The sequence below is a fragment of the Montipora capricornis genome, chromosome 2 (genome assembly GCF_036669925.1).
Source record: "Montipora capricornis isolate CH-2021 chromosome 2, ASM3666992v2, whole genome shotgun sequence".
Taxonomy (NCBI): Eukaryota; Metazoa; Cnidaria; class Anthozoa; order Scleractinia; family Acroporidae; genus Montipora; species Montipora capricornis.
In genome coordinates, this window is record NC_090884.1 from 3,032,164 (window position 1) to 3,049,663 (window position 17,500).

The 17,500-nt window shown below is 39.4% G+C and overlaps 2 protein-coding genes across 2 annotated transcripts in view; one reads left to right on the forward strand and one right to left on the reverse strand.

Annotated features, from left to right (window-relative positions):
- The window catches only part of LOC138038472 (uncharacterized), a 30,504-nt gene extending 18,324 nt beyond the window's left edge, over nt 1–12,180 (forward strand). Inside the window, exons 14-18 of the mRNA XM_068884344.1 lie at nt 1–288; nt 830–2,166; nt 2,888–7,628; nt 7,829–8,590; nt 10,247–12,180. The exon at nt 1–288 is cut by the window's left edge and continues 380 nt beyond it. Of these exons, the coding sequence (XP_068740445.1) occupies nt 1–288; nt 830–2,166; nt 2,888–7,628; nt 7,829–8,590; nt 10,247–10,954 (7,836 nt within the window). The 3' untranslated portion in view covers nt 10,955–12,180. The remainder of the gene's footprint in view (nt 289–829; nt 2,167–2,887; nt 7,629–7,828; nt 8,591–10,246) is intronic.
- Nucleotides 12,181–13,885: 1,705 nt separating this feature from the next.
- The window catches only part of LOC138038476 (Golgi phosphoprotein 3-like), a 7,467-nt gene continuing 3,852 nt past the window's right edge, over nt 13,886–17,500 (reverse strand). Inside the window, exon 3 of the mRNA XM_068884352.1 lies at nt 13,886–16,053. Coding sequence (XP_068740453.1) covers nt 15,629–16,053 — 425 coding nt within the window. The 3' untranslated portion in view covers nt 13,886–15,628. The remainder of the gene's footprint in view (nt 16,054–17,500) is intronic.

Here is a 17,500-nt window from a genome sequence, read left to right on the forward strand (position 1 = left end):
CAGAATGGACATAAAGTTGATGAAGAAGTTAAGAAAGATAGAAATGCTTCTAATGGGGTCCATAGCTCATCAGAATCTTTAAAGAAACCACTTACTGAAAGTGTGAGTGCTAAGGAGAACCCAATCATCAATAGATCAGTTGATTCAGAAATAAAGGATGAATTGGGAGACAACTTGATCGTACCAACTGGATACAGGAAAATGACTATAAGTATCAAGAAGTCGCTTAACTCCACCCTGGGCATCTCATTGGTCCCAAGTTATGGAAAACTTAAAGGATACTTTCAGGTAATGTGATCGCTGAGTGAAGTCTAGATTGAAATTTGCATTGCCAGTGCATGAAAACTTTGAAATTGGCATGATGTTTTATAAGTCTTAATTAAGTAAGAGTGAGATGGCATCAGAGTCTAAGGAAGCCACAAAATATGTGTAATGATCCTGGATGGTAAAAGGATTCCACTCTTTTGGGAGGCATTTGAAGGCTACAGAAATGCGCAATCTTTATTTTTATTGGTGTCAAGTCTGTTTTTTAATTTCATTTGAGTTACAAAGGAGTAATAGTCTGAATTTATTGCTCACACCAGGGGATTAAGTTCCTGGTGTTGTGGCTGACTCCTGTGAGTATGTTCTCTCCAGCAGAAGTGGCCGGCTTGGCGTAATGTCTCTAAAAAGGCTTGTGGTGTATAAGGCCACCTAAGCAAAAACAGCCACAAGTCAACAGGACTTTGCTGAGTGTTGGGACATGTAGTTGTACCGGTAGATGTAGAGTCCACTGTTTAACATGGATCTCTCTCACGAATCCTGAGAATTTTATTGCCTTGTTTTTCAGATTCGCAGATTATTGTCTGGTATGGTATGTGCTCAAGATGGGCAACTTCACATTGGTGACAGACTAGTGTCGGTGAATGGTGTTTCTTTAAAAGGTGTTACGCATTCTATGGCATTGCAGTTGCTAAAGAAACCAAGGGAACAAGTTACCTTTGTAATATTAAGAGAAGGTTTGGAAACTTTAAGAAACAATGCATCTAGTGCCTTTGAGATTGAGACTGATTCATCAATTCAACCCGCTGCAGAGATGCCAGTCATGAGTGTTGTTACTGAATTTCAAAATGTTACATCCTTTCTACCTTCTGAAATATCTAATGCTTCCACAGAATCCAAATCCATTCAAAATTCTCAACTTGGCAGTTCACCGATGCTAATTCCCCAGTCATTGAGAATGGAAACTACAAGACAAACACCAAGTATTTTCAGTCCTTCAGCTATTTTAGACTCTCAAAAAGACATTGAACCTGGAAAACCAAAGAAGGTGGATGCAATTTTTCCAAACAATAATGATGTGGAAATTTTACCAGACAAACCTCCAGACTTGCCTTGCTCACCTCCGCCGCCACCTCTGTTGGATGTAGGAGACTTCTTTGTTGATGATTTCACTGTTTCTTCTGTTCCATCATTGTCTCCCATTCCTTCACCTGTCCTGTCAGAAGTAACATCAGGTAATGAAGAGGATTTTACCATCTCGTCATTTCCAGTTGTTTCACCTCCTCCTGAGCTTAGTCCCAGAATGAAAGACATTATCAAACAAGATGCCTGTAAGCCTGGAGACATTGACAAGAACAGCAGTTATGAGTTTCCCAGTGTCAATGAGATTTTATGCAGGACCTCTTCCACATTCAGTCAAGCTGGTTCCTTGGATGACAATAATATAAGGACTTCACCAAAATCTGATGATTCACCAATCTCTACCAAAGACAATCAATTGTCTTTTGAACCACGTAATGTGCAGTCACCAACTTCACCCCCTCAGATTGAGTCGAGTCTGGCCACCAACAGAACTACATTTAGCCGCCAACTGGGTATGGTGGGAGGTGAAGATTTGCCATCAGAGGAGACAAAAAACAAGCTCTTAAAGCATAATGATAAGTTATCTGATGTGAAGAATTTGGATGATCATACAAGGAGCTTAGTTACACCACTCTGTTCTGGAGAAAGTGATATAGAAATAAAACCAGTGGAAGGAAGAAGAGTTGAGAATGTACCATTTGTCATAACTTACCAGAAGAAATTCAGAAGCTTGGGCTTGAAAGTGGATGTTTCAGATGAAGGAAAAGTCATTGTAACTGAAGTATCCTCATTTGGAATGGTTGCAAAAGATGGAAATATCAGGTAAGCAAAGTGAGGTTAAGTTGCGAAAAAATAAAGTTATCGATATGGGACATTTTCAAATTCAAGTTTCAAATTCAAAAAAAGAGAATATTTTGGAAAGCATTTGGCAACAGTGAACAAAGATTAATTAGCGATAGAAGTGAATGTTTCAAAGTCATCTTGACTTCATTTTCAAGTCATTAAAATAACAGTTTTTGGAATCAAAATTAAAATTAAGTGAGTCAGCCAAGGAATCAGCGTGCACATGGACTGTTTTATGTGAACACTTTCACACAAATGGAGTCTGATTGAGTGTTCAAATTCAGTTTCCTTTGGTGAATAAATAGCATTTCCTAAATCAAACCCTTCAGTTTTCCTTTCCATTATTTTCTTCAAAACAGAGAACTTGTTCAGTCGATCTGGATTTTCGACCCCATGGCATCCTTTCGAATGGTTTGTGGTCTTCTATGGCTATTCTTACCCAAATGCTTTTCAATAAGTTTCAAGGCTTGGTAAGGTGTGGGTAATAAGTCTCACTCCTAGAAGTCAATGGGTTCAACAAGAACATTTTCGAGTCAAGCCTCCAAGGAATAAACTCAACATAGAAAAAATTAATATTAATCCTTAGTTCTATTCCACAGACCCTCAGAATTGTGCTTATCTTTTGATGTCAATGCCAAAGTTGGTCTATGTAGTTATACCAAGCATTCAGCTTTCTCTGTCCTTTAATTTGTCTTTTTAGAGTTGGAGATATTCTTTTGTCCATTGGTGATGTCCAACTGGATGGTGTTGCCCTCAGTGTTGTTCAGGAAATGATAAAAAACTGTCCAAAGGGAAATGTGAAGATTGTAGCCCAGGCTGGACCAAAGCAATTGCAATTGAAGCAATGTTTCGCTGATGAGGGCATAGAAATCCCAAACTCTGTGCAACCTATGTTGGATTTAAAAGAAGATAGCAAACCTAGTCATTTGTCTTTTTCAAAGAGCAAATTGGGGCAAACTTGTGTGCCCAAGAGTGTCTTGCTTGAAACACAAATTGACATGCCAGAGGAGTTGATTTCTGAAGAAAGTCCTGACAAGTCCAGGATAAAATTGGTGACATCAAAGGGATTACAAGAGGGAACACGATTTATTCGACCTCAGAAAATCTTTCCAGTGGTCGGACCTGTGGCACGGGATAATGAAACAGTGTTGGAAACCAATAAATTAGAAGATGCAAGTTTTGATGATCTTCCACTACCAATCCATCCTCCTCCAGTACCTCCTAAGCAGGAGCAACTGGAAAGTTGGGAAGACCGTATAGATGAATTGGATGTTGAGGACATTGAAGAAACCCCTTTGGACCCACCATCAATATTTGATAATTCTGTCAACAACCTAGAGGACAGCTTAATATTGATTGGTTCCGATTCTTACAAGGACGAAGAAAAAACCAGCTCTGATACGTCAAGTCCAGCCACCCTGGATTCATCAACTGGTGATTTCTCCAGTTTGGTTGTGGAACAAAGGCCTGGCTTATTAGAAGATGTATCTGCTAATCTCAACCAATTGCCTTCAGAGCCATCTGAAAAAGCGCAGCAGCAGTCACCAATTAAACCACCCAGTTTATTTGGAGATGACACTGAAAGTTTGTCTTCTGTTTCTCCACCAAAACCTACATTGGATTCATTTGGTGAAGATACATCTTCATGGAACGGAAGTAAAGCTGTCCCAATCAAACCACCAAGCCTTTTTGGTGATGATCATGAAAGTGTACCAAGTTTGTCTCATCCACCATTGACTCCAAAAGTAAATCAGCATGCAGTTAGGAAGCAGGGTTTCGATGCAAATTCATCAAGATCATCAGTGGCCCTGCCGTCTCCCACGCATAAAGAGAAATCACTTATTAATTCATCTAAGTTTCGGTTCTCAAATACCATAGGGGAACCAGGATCAGGCCCAATGTCATCTTCCCCTTCTCATTTTAAAGAGATGTCAGCATCAGGATTAGTTGATTCATTTGATAACGAACATGTTGATGTGCCAGATGATGACAGTCTGCCACCTGCGCCACCGCCACCGCGATCTTCCATCAACACATCAACTTGGTCTGTGAGGTCTTCAGATACAAAAACGTCTCACTTGCAGGAACACCAGGAAATACCTTATATCAGTGGCCCACTTCCACCAATGACACAACGAGAACACAAGAGCTCCAAAAAAAGGATACTCCCACTACGAATTAGATCAAAGAAAGGCCAAAAAAGTTCTGATCAAAGTAATTCCTCTTGTGAGATCAATCCTCTCTCAGATAATACAGGATTGGATGATCACTCGTGCCCAGTGGCTCGTGTAGAGTCCCCGGAAGATGACATGGAAAGCCTACCACCAGCTCCTCCTCCTCCAAAGATGTCACCTCTCTTTGTTGAAAGCTTAGAAAATATGGTTGATGGTTATCAACCCTCTAGAGTGGAGCAGTATACATCGCATGCATCAAGTGAGCAAAGAGATGTTGTATCATCTACCCAGGAAACTTTCCCCTCTGCACAGAGCCCAAGAAAGAAAAGATCATTCCGTGAAAACATCATGCACAAGGATAAGGAAGTTATTTTGGAACCACCAAGCCAAACTGTGGCTGTTTCCTTTTTGCCAGAGGCAAATTCCTTAGATGATGAGTCAGCTCAACAGCCTACTTCACTGGAAAAGGAAATTGTTGTCACAGATTCTTCTGATGCAATGTCACCACCACCTCTTCCACCAGAAATGGATCTATCGTCAGAGTCTGGATCAGCTAAAGCAGAGCTTGCGTTATTGGGTCAAATACTTGGCTTAGAGGATTCCTCAAAATCAGGAAACGAGCAAAGCAGCGAAGGAGGCAGCACACTCAATTCAAAACATGTAGCAGCATTTCCTACAGATATACAGAATGACACTGCCACCAAAACTGAGAGCATTCACTTTGTGAATCACCAAACAAATGATCCTGTTGAGCACTTTAAAGATCCTTCAGAATCACAAGAAGAATTGCCAGACACAGAAGCTCAATCTGATTTGCCATCTGTTGATTCCCATCCCCTGGCTGATGTGACTGAAGTAGGCAAAGATTCAGGAACAAATCAAAGTGATTCTGTGTATAGTGAAGTCATACCAAAGGATTTTCCAAGCCATTTATCAAAGCAAGAAAGCGGAGATGCCAGAAGTCACAATGGAAATGAAGTCCGGGAGAGAAGGCCAGCTCCTCCAATTCCTATACAGCGTCAGATAAACAACAATTCAAGCAGCATTTCAAGGAAGTCACGTTCCACTGGTTTAGGCATCGAGGTGCTGCCATCTAAGATAGACATCAAGTCCAAGAGTTCTTCACTACCGTTGCATCGACAACAATACAAGGACCAGAAGGAAAAGCCATCTTCACCAGCTAAGGACAAGAAAAAGGTGTTTTCAAAAAGCAACAAGAGCAAACAAAACCAATCAGATTCAAACTATCTTGAGTCACCAGAGGTATCTCTTGATGTGGATTCTTATGGTCGGGAGCGATCACGATCATGGACTAGGAGACTGTTTGGATTTCGTAGTAGAAGCAAGAGTCGAGACAAGACAAACAAGCAAGATGAGAAGAATCTTAAAACAGACAGGAGTCGATCAGTCTCACCACCCAGGGGACTGTTCTCAAGAGGTAGAAGGTCCAGCCCATCTCCTCCTCTATCCTATGCAAGGAAGGTTTCATTGAGTCAAGAACAAGATGGCTTCCATGATAGTGAAGTTAATAAAAGCAGAAGTGAGTATTACATGGCTGTGGAAGTAACACCAAAAAATCCAGCACATCCAGAAACAATGCATTCTTCTGCTGAGTTAAACAGTCATGGAGAAAGACGTGCTGTGAAAGGACACAAAAAATCCAGTTCAATAAGTGAAGATACCACATCTCCAATGGAAGAAAAAGATGTAGTAAATGTTGAATCACACCTATATGATGAAGTTTCAAGAGAGCTAGGTGAAACAGACCCTAACAAAGGTATTGATAAATATGCTCAATTGGCTGAAGATGTAAACACAGTTTGTGATATTGAAAGAAAAGGAACATATACTTCCACAACAGAAGATCTCGTGACAGGAGATGCCCTCTTTAGTACAGATGTGTTTAAGACAGATAAACCACTTCCAAAACCCCCTACATCCTTGAGGGATGTGAGTGATGAAGAAAAGAAATTGGCCTCCAATCCACCTGTGGCAAAGAAACCTCAGCATCTGATATCAAGTGGTGTACCAAATAGAATGCAGCATCAACTAACTGTGGATGAACTTAAATTTAAGTTCAACAGAACTTCCTCACATGATGAGAGAATACAAGAAATGCTTAACAGACAAGGCGATAGTGTGGACGAAGATCTGCCATCTCCAGGTCCACCTCCATTTAAACCAGAACCACCACCACTAGCACTGCAGTCAAATAAGAATCATGACAAAATAGAGAAACGTCATGTGGAACTGACATGCCCAAGCTCGCCAGGACCTCCAAGGTTTAAACCTAAGCCACCACCCTTGGCTGCAAAAGGATCTCAAGCACAGCATGTTTTGAACGGTAATGAAACAAGATATGCTAAAAATTCGCCTGGTCCTCCAAGCTTTAAACCCGAGCCTCCTCCACCTTGGCTGTTAAGGAAAGCTAATGATGATTTTCAACAAGAAGATCTGTCCAGCATGCCAAGCCAACCTCATTTATCATCCATGCCTACACTTTCTTTTGCTACTAAAACAATGCAAACAAACAAACTTATTGAAGATGTGCGCTTGGAGAGTCAAACAGAGCAAGAGGTGCCAAATGGGAAGTCAAAGAAGATAAAACCTTTGCCTCAGATTCATTCAGGTGTTGATGTTCACAACAACACCAAAGGAGATGACGGTGCTTTTGGCATTCATGATGTTCACAGTACTAACCACAGAATTTCATTTTTAAGACAAGATGCCCAAGACTATGACCACTGTGAAGATGATGTCAACAAAGAAATTATTGTAGAACACAAATCAGAGGTTTCAGAAATGAAAACCAATGATGCTGATAACAATCATCATTCAGTGGATACAGCAGCATCAATGCTCAAATGTGACATTGTGCCAGTGAACACATCTCATGGAGATGATGACGATTTCTCAGATGTTTCTTCAGAGTGGGATGATACATGTGGCTCAACCCTTGATGACCATGAGTTGTCACTCCCTGGGGCCAGATTCACAAGAAGTGCAAGTTTTTCAGCTGGAGACAATGAAACCAAGCAACCCCTTCTGAGTAAAGAGAAGAAGAGATTGCTGCCATCTGTCAACTTAAAACGTCCTCCGCAGCCAATCAGAAGGCGATCATCTTCACTACCTCACTTGTTTCCCAAGACGGAGGAATCCAAAGAGAGATCTGACACCTTGGACTATTGGCACAGCGGGAACCTACAGGACCTGATCAAAAGCCGCAACCAAGAGCCAGATGTTGATGAAGGTGTTATTGAAGTGCAGGTGAGTTAAGAAGGAATTGAAAATGCATTGACACTTGACAACTAATTATTCATTTTGTTAAAAGGAATCCCCTGCCGTGGTATCATTTCAACTCTTGTAAAAAAGATGAAGTGAAGCTGTCAGTGGGGCTGGGCCAACAGAGGTTTCATTTAGGTCCATTATGTTGCTTGCTAATGTGAAGTCTTTTGGCTCCCATACAGCTCCTAAAAGAACAACAGTCAATTGGGCTGATGGTTGTTGGAGGCTTGGACACCCATCTTGGCATGCTTTATATTAAAGGAATTCAACCCAATTCCCCAGCTGCCAATTGCAAGCATCTTAGAGCTGGAGATCAATTACTACAAGTCAATGACAACTGTCTGGTTGGTGTAACACACGGCGAAGCATTAGACATCCTCAAGAACACTCCACCACTAGTGAAGCTCACTGTGGCGAGAAAAAAAGATGATATGGCAAATGATCTTGATGTTGACTCTGACGGAAGTCTCAATGGACAGTTTGAGGAACCAATAATTAATCGAGCACGTGAATCAAGCACAATTTCTAGGACTTCAGAGGAACTTTCCTTTAGTCCACCAACTGAGAGACCCCCTCGGCCAAAGTCTTGTATCAACTTATCTTCATTTCGAACTCCAGTTAATGAGGAACTCCCCTCTCCGATGACATCTTTCCTTGGTTCATCAGAAGAAGGTGATGAATGTTTCCCAGCATATCTCCAGCCTGAGAGTCCAACACTCAATCTACAACCGGATGACGTGCCAGTCACAATCATCGATGGAATCCCAGGGGAAGAGAGTGATGTCACTGAGGAAGATGAGCCCAGGCCAAGAAGGAAGAGTGTGAGCTGGGCTGTTAGTGATCAGACAAGTAAAGTGTTTACTGTAGAGCTGTTGAAAAATGGGCGTGCTGGTCTGGGCCTGAGTGTGAGTGGGGGAGTAGATACACCTTCTGATGAAATTGTGGTAGGTACCACATGTAATGTGTTATTTTGTAAACTCTATTTTCTATTTGTAAACTCTATTTTTAGTAGGTCATCAGGTGCCCTTCTTTCCTAAGCTATGGAATATCATAAGTCTTAACTTCTGACACACTGGGTAAATTTGTCAATCTACTCAGGAACCTTTCCTATTGGAAACTAAGATATCCTGAAGATTGAATAGAAAAATGAGGGACTGTGCATTGGCACAAGGGCAATTAAGCATTAATTTCATGCTATTTAAGCAATACTCGTAATCCTTTTCAGTACGTCTGCCCCTGCCTAAGATAGTATGAAAGGCAGTTGAGATACGTTTACATTATATGCTGAACATGTCGCACCTGTTTCCGATTATCATTTGCATCTGAAAAATCATCACCCCTCTTTCTGATTTGTGTCTGGACAAAGTCAATTTCTGAGCTGGGCAACTCAATTTGGATCAGATCTGCTTCAATGTTGGATTTTTCAATTGCTAACCTGGACAGCATTGCGAGTTTCTACTCCTAAAGCACCTCTGTTGTGTAGAACAATAACAATGCCACTTGCACACCAATTTAAGCAATACTGATACCCCCTTGCGCGCCAGTCGTGCAAATCGAGATTGATTCCCCCTACAATACATGTATCTACCGATTTATACATTTCCCCCACTTTATGCTGGGACTTCTAGGTTGCCTCCTGAGGTTTTGACCTCTGGGCCAAGACCCTGCAGGGGCAAATATCCTTAAGATGCCTGACAAATTCAGGTGACTCCAACTGGTAGAGCGTTGCATGGGAATCGCAGGGGTCGTGGGAGCCACCTGAATTTTTCAGGTGTTTAAAAGAGACTATAAAATAATTATTGCTTAGATTGTCCACGCAAGTGTGAGGATCATTTCTCTCTTTCGTCTAAAGCCCGCACGTCAAATATATACATTTCTTTAATGTGACTTGGGTTGTATTATCATCCTTATTCAATTTTTTAGTATGCAACCCTGATGAGCAGAAAGTGACTGGTCACTTTCATATAATTAACCCTCGTTCATTATCGACTTTCACCCTTGTTTCTTTAATCCAGAAAACGAGGGTCATTTTCCAACTGTCAAGTTATGATTGTTTTGTTGTGCGTTTCATTGAAGGCAAACAATAATTATCTCATTGGATGTTTAGGCATGTAGTACCCCAGGGTATTTTTTCAGCATTGCTGTATTTTGACATGCTCGTAGGGTGAATATGCAACTTTCATGATAGCTTCATTTGACTACAACTACCAGAATTCAGTTTGTTTTTCTTTTCTTATTTAAATTTTATATTCCAAGCGGGGTAAAAATAACAATAGCTCTAATTAGCATGAGACAAGCAAAACCTGAAGGATTCTGGTACTTGTAGTCTAATGGCGTCATCATGCAAATGTCCTATTAAAGTAAAAGAAAAAGTGAAAAACGATACTACACACCAAAACATCTAGCAAGTAATTACCATCCCGCCCATTCTGCAAACAGAGAACTTACAGGGCGTTTGATAGTTTGTGTAATATTCACAATTAAAATAACCTACAGAAAAAAATAATTATTTTTCGTCTTTTTCCTTTTTTAAGTTTATGATGGTACAGACAAAGCACAAACATCTATTTTCTCTTGAATTTCGCGATTTTTTAACTCAGGTTCGTCAGATCCTCTCAAGCAGCGTCACAGCCCAGAATGGACTGGTAAAGAAAGGTGACATCTTGTTGTCAGTGAATGGCAAGTCTTTCAAAGGACTAACAAATATGCAAGCTTTGACTCTCCTAAAAAACACCCCAGAACGAGTCACACTTGTCTTGTCACGGCCATTACGAGGTAATCTAATGGACAAGTCATATGGAGATGACAGAGAAGTTTTTTCAGACTCGGAAGCCTGGCCAACGAGAGAAGAAATAAACAGGAAAAAGAATTTAGTTTGTTCAAAGAGCAGCCCACCACCTACTCTTGAAAGAATTCCCTTAGATCTTGTGAAACAAAACAGTGAAAATTCCACTTATGATCGACTAAAGAAGAGATTGTTTTCCAATACTGGTTCCAAGACTTTGAAAGGAAGGCTTCAAAAGGTACCTCACGGACCCACTGTGAGTGAGGTTACTCTTGAAAAGGGGGCCTCTGGCCTGGGTTTCTCTTTGGGGGGTGGTCAGGACTCACTGTACGGTGATGCCCCAATTCATGTCAGGTACGTGTTCAAAGACAGCGTGGCTGGAAGAAGCGGTAAACTGAAACCAGGAGATGAGATTCTGGAGGTGAATGGACAGAGGGTTGCATATATGACAAGTGTGGATGCGCTTGAGCTCATTAGAAGACTACCATATGGACCTGTGGTGATGAAAATAAGGCGACAGTAGCAATGACATTGGAACAGTGGTTGGCTTATGTAACTAGTGTGGATGAGCTTTAGTTCTTGAGGAGATCAGGATATGGACTCATTTTCATATAAAAGATAACATGACCGTTTGCAATATGGGAAATACCACTACTCCAATGTGATAAGAAAATGTGAGAGCTCTGAGGTCTTCCTAAAAAGTGACCAAACTTGTTGTGCAAAATCCTTAATTTAGGGAGGACAAGGAGCAAGGGTATCATACGAGTTAAAAAATTTTGTATTGTTATTGAGCCAACAACTTACAATATTGTTGTGTTCATCAAGTCAGAACAGGTCGTATGGACCTCCAGTGTAAAAGCATGGCTCATAAGAATGAAGCATTAGGATTCTATTTAGCCTTTAAAAATACCAGCATTTCATGCAACACAATGACTTACACTTGACTAGAATAGGAAGTGTTTTAAATATACCATGCATAGTGAATTTTGCCACTGTAAGAATTGTAAATAATTATTTATGGCGAGAATGAAAATTAGTTTTTACAGATAATTTTAGTCCCGTAGACTATGTGATTTGCAAATTACACATTATTATTAATATTGTTAGTGAGCGATTTGCCAAGATGATTATTTGAATATGTAGGATTTAATTTAGAGGTAGCTAGAAGCTTGAACATATGGCATTTAAGCGTTTTGGGGGTTGTTCCCTAATAATAATATTGATCTCTTCAGCTTGTACGTTTTGTTTTCCTATTTCAGACCATGTGATGTTCTCAAGGGAATTTTCATAAGTTATGCTTAGATATACACGTGCATAAGACAACATTTGAAAGAATCTTTTCCCTAAAGTAACATCACGTGGTCTGAAATGGGAAAACGAAATGTACAAGCTAAAGGTCAATTCATTCCAATGTCTTTGCTCTTGAGGAGTAAAAAGTTTTACTTGGTTTAAATATCTTTGGTTCAGTTTTTAGTGTAGTTGATCAAAACATTTGTAAGTGTAAGAATTTGAAAAATTGTCAAAAACACAAGTTTTTAATTCAAAAGGTGTAATATACATGCATATTTTTAAAAATATTATTATACCATACTTGACTGTCAAATAAGTGAAAAAAAGGATATAACTATTTAATTACAACACACTGAAAAGTACTGATAGTCAACTGTTGAAATATACAGGCTGAACAGAAACATTGGCTGAAATTTTGTTATTATTATTACAGGTTTGTGAATAAAAATAAGACAAAAATCATTTTAATTCTGACATTGCTCATTTTCAGCGGGGCACCACATTCTCGGCTATCAAAGACCATCAATGATTGCCAAAGCTTTCTCTCCAGAAATGAGAGAATTTCATGAAGTGGGAAAATCCAAATGAGGTATTCTGTGGCTCACCTGAGCTTCAATTCAAAGCAGTGTTCCAAGTGAAAGTGTGTTGTTCTTGAAATTTCATACTCAGTTAACCCTTTGACTCCTGGGGATTCCCAGGCCAGTTTAGGCGCCAAGGGTTAATTGCAAGTTTATCAACATACCCCCAAAGAGTTGAATGAGATTAGTATGCCTAAACCGGCCTAAACCAGCCAGTATTTTACTCTGTCTTAACACCAGACGATTTTACTCACCCTGGGGAACCCCTGAGGAGTAAAATCGTCTGGTGTTAGACTGAGTAAAATACTAAGTCTGGCCGGTTTAGGCGGATTTGGACGTCAAAGGGTATTATTAATGGACATGGCACAATAGCTCAGTTGGCAGAGCAGCAACAATTTGTTACATGACCTTTCTTTCATGAACACGATGATTCTGCTGGTTTAATGAAATTATTTTTCCAGAAATAAAAAGAGCAGCTCAAAATATGCTACCCTGCCAATTTTCATAAGTATATCGTTTAACCTGGTGTTGTTACAGTTGAAAGAAATTATAAGGATTTGTATGGGAAAAGGACGCTTTGCAACCCAGTCACGCTTCAATGGTTTGCATACAAGTCCTTGTATTTTTCTAAGTTTTCAGACCTCATTCAAATTTCTTCCTTCAATATAAAGTCTGAAAATTTCCACCCTTGCACATTTATTCTCGCTTATTTGACCCATGGTAAAAATAGGAATCTGAGCTCCGTTTGTGGCACGTACTTATGAAAAATTACACTGGAGGGCAAAGGGTTTTTGTTCATAAAATTCAAGTATTTAAATGATCATACAGTCTTTACCTTAGGGAAGGTGCCTACTATTGTTATTGCGCATACGTTCTGCGCAACTCGAGATACTCGGATTTCCTATTGCTGGTGCTTATTAATACAGGGATATTTTTGCGTGGTTCAAAACTATGTGGAGAGAGCAGAACTTAGCAAGTGATCTTGGTATCCAAAAAGAAAATTGGGGTAACCACGCATTTTTCAGAGATAATTGAACTTCAATTTGGAAAAGAACGCCATACATTGCTTTGTATTTTACACCTTTTTACAAATATTGTTGATTAATTATCTTCGAAAAATGCGTGGTTACGCCCAATTTTATTTTTGGATTTTAAAAACACTAGTGGTGATCTGCTTTTCCCACATATTCAGTAAACCGTGCATAAATACCTGCGAATTAGTAGGCACCGTCCTTAAGTGGTATTTCTCTGAAAATTTGTATTCTGGAATTTATGAAGTCTGAGCTTTAAGTTCACCAATTATCAGTCATGTGACCAGTTTGTTGCAAATGGCCTATTGCATGTTGTGGGTTCAAACCACTTGCAGCTACTGATCTTGCTTATCTAACTGTGATAATCTAACTTTCATTTCATTTTCTTGAAGATGAAATACTAATAAACAGTATAAATTCCCTAATTCAAGAATCACATTGGTCCACTCTTTGCTTTTTAAAGAAAATCCCTTCCTTTTTACATGCAAAGAATTAATTTTTCCCCAGATCATTACCGAACCTAATCCATCCCACCCCTTTACACAGGACACCTTATAACATGTATGCTTTATTAATGCCACTTGTTTACGTACAACGGTTAACTGTCTATGTATAACAATTATTTTTTTCTAAATTAATGCAAAATTTCTAATTGAGTTACCTGCTAGGCCATAGACACAGTAAAAATTACTGAATCCATGGCAGTCTATCCACAAAGATTCTTTCTACTACAACTGAGCCTATTCATTTTTGTGACCATCCACAAAAACAAATGACAATAATGTGCATAAAAATAGAGTTTCATTCAGGATGATTAGCTTGATGTCATGTGCATATGGACATCATGAGCCCTTATGTTTACAGGCATTGCACAAAGCTGAATTAGTGCAAATCAATGGAAAACAATGACCAAAACCGCCATGGTAACATGTGTAAACCTGATTACCACTAGTTAAGGTTTAAATGATTTGGCTAAGATCGAACTGCAACTTATTGCAGGAACATACATAAGAAGACGCAAAAGTTATTCTGTGCACAAAGACATTCAGACAGAGGTATTCTGTCTGAATGTCTGGGACAAGAAACCACAACTGAGAAAGTAAGCTAGACAATACTGGATAACACCCTCAACCCCTGAAAAACGATATTCTATACAAAATGCATAAACGAGTTCTCTTCTTCCATGCAGTTTATACTTCTTACTTACATTAAGATCACCAAATTTACTCAATTTGGATCGGACAAGGCAAGTACAGTTTCAATGTTTAGTTAAGCCTTTGTCTCCCAAAGCAGCCTCAACCCGTGATACTTTGCGTTTTACTGTCTCAGAGCAACCATGCACAGACAACTACCGGGTAAGACCTGCAAATTCAAAATGGGCCAAGAGTCTTTCCAAGAAGAAATCTTGTTGAATGTCTTGTAATGCACAATCTTCTTTTAAAATTCAAACTTAATAGATACTCTGAACTGTGTTTTGAAATTTCTCAAATTGGACTTGCCTAAGGGCATGATTAATTTTGAGACGGTTTAGTGCATTGCTTGTATCCATCATTTCTGAATTTTACTTGAGATTCAGTGATTTCCTTCGCCAAGTTTACATGTTTTCTTTAATTTTTTTGACAGCACAAACGTGCAATTTGACTATGAAAGTAAACAACCATTTCCTTTTCAAGTTCATCATGATCACCACTCTGGATACATTTATAAATGGTCCCACTGGCAGGTCACTTGACTACTTAAGATAACTGAGTGATCATTCTAGGTATTAATATGTTGGCCTCAAGTTATCCACATTCTGAGAAAGAAACAGTGATTGTAATAACAGGCAACACCATTCATAAAAAGGTACCCTTGCGTTCTTGCCAACAGCTGTCAAGATTCCTGTCTTCTTTGAACAGTAGTCACTTTACCCTTGTGCTCCCTACAAAACTGTCACTAAGTAACTTTTGGCTTAACTTGGCATTCCGAGTGTCATGGTAAAGAGATTTGCGCAACTGGCAATGAAAAGGAAGCCCTCTAATCACTTTATGTCAAGTTTTCCTTCCCCTTCAAAACCTTCCCAGCCCAGAAAACGTTCTGACAACTTGAGAAGGTGATGTGATGATCTTAAGCCAAAAAATATTTTGCCTATTTAAACAACTGCCCTCACCTATTTTTCTTTACTTAAGACTTTTAACATTAAATTACAATATTAAGACCTATTACACAAAAAGGAATGTTGATCGAAAATTTGCCGTGAGAGGACAAAGATGTAGGGAATCCTTGAGTTATTTACTGGACCACACCTAGTGCAAATATTCATTTAATAAATGCAGAGATTACACACCACATGACCTCGTTAGCACTTGGTTTCTGTGCCTGTTCCTCGGGCTCAAGTTCTAAAAGATCCCGTACTCTCTTCATTGCAAGTTCATAATCCTCATCTGAAAGTGGAGCAAATGCATTTTCAAGAACATCAGACGAATGTGCAAGATAAATCAAAGACAGAACCCTTTTATCCATCCTGTGTGCATCGTTAACCCACTTTGTTAAAACAGCATCTTGTACTTTCTTTACGACTCTTGATTTGGCCACAGAATCAACCAAGGGATGAGTTGTCATATCAAACAGGAGAAAATTTTGTTTCTCTGTAGTAAGAACACCCTTCTCCACCAAATTTTTCGCCAGTCGCTCTCGCACATTTCTAAGCTGGTACCTTAGCTTCAAAGGATTCCATGTTTCACCTGAAAGAAAAACAGCAGTTGATTGAAGCAAACTACCATTGAAAACCTTGGAATAAGGTACAAGTTCTGAATTGCCAATCACCTCAACTGTGCACTGAAGTTAAATTTCTAAACTCTGCTTCAAAGCTCAAATGGAGAATACTCTGGTTAATTATACTTTCAACAACTTTATTTGCCAGTGATGACAAAGCAAAAAGGGTGTCAACAGAAATGAACTAACTCATCATATAAAGTCAACAACCTCCTCCCTCCATCAAGACAAGTAGATTAAGGAAATATTAACATCATAAATAGATGTGCAGGGTTCTCAGTAGATTTTCAAACAGACAGCAAAATTGCAATAATAGGCAGCTGATGCCTCAGCCCAACGGGCTTAGTACGAGTCCCGTAGGGCCAAGCCTCTAGGGGGGTCTGGAGGCATGCTCCCTCTAAAAAAAATTGAACTTTTAGGTTTCCAGACGAGCACTTTCCTGCATTTTGGGGGTTGAATTTCTAGCTGAAACTGTCAAATATCTGTAGATAGATTTTTCTCGTTTTGACATAATTATGTAATTACGTTCAACACATATTACATAATTTCGTTAAACGAGAAGAGCTGCTTTGAAATGAAAAGTGTCACATGTCCAACGTGTGTTTGCCAAGATGACAAATCAACACTTCACCTTTTAACTTTCAAGCCAGCGACAGTCTGACTAGGCGATTTATTTTGCCGACCTCTGTGACTGGCGTATAATTTTTACAACCATCAAAGCGCATTGATAAAGGATTCAACCAATAAGACCTTACGACTTTATCACATCACTGCACAAAAATGGCGGACAACAATGACGAATAGTGGACAGGTGAAAGAGAAGACACCTGGGAACAAAAGTAGAGTGGAAATTCGCAGCGATCAGCATATAAAATCGCCAGGTGTGCCCCTAACAAAGAGCAACTAAATTCACAGGCGATTTTCCTCGCCGAGCAAAATCTCTGCTTTATGCACATTGCATTTTCAGAGAGCAGCTGTCATTGATCTCTGAACCCAGACATATTTCCGGCAGTCATTAAACATATCTATATTCACAGGCTAAGCTGTCCTAAGTAGTAATGTTACATAAAAACAAATGGGGATACAGAAAAGGCCTATCCTCTGAATCTCTTCTTTTGTACATGTACTTGATGCAATCATGGAAACAGTCAATGGATGCAGGGAAAATAGTTGGGAGTTCTATTCATAGATTTTAGAAAGTCTTTTGACTCTGTTAGCCATGACATTTTATACTATAAAATGCATGCTTGTGGTATTAGTGGACCATAAACTAACTTGATGCTAAGCTATTTAGAAGGTCATGGGCAGTTTGCATAATTAAATGCTACTATACTTTTTTTCGATTTATGTGAACGATTTTCCAGACTGCGTATCTGAAGGAAAGGCACATCTCTATGCTGATGATACCACTGGCAG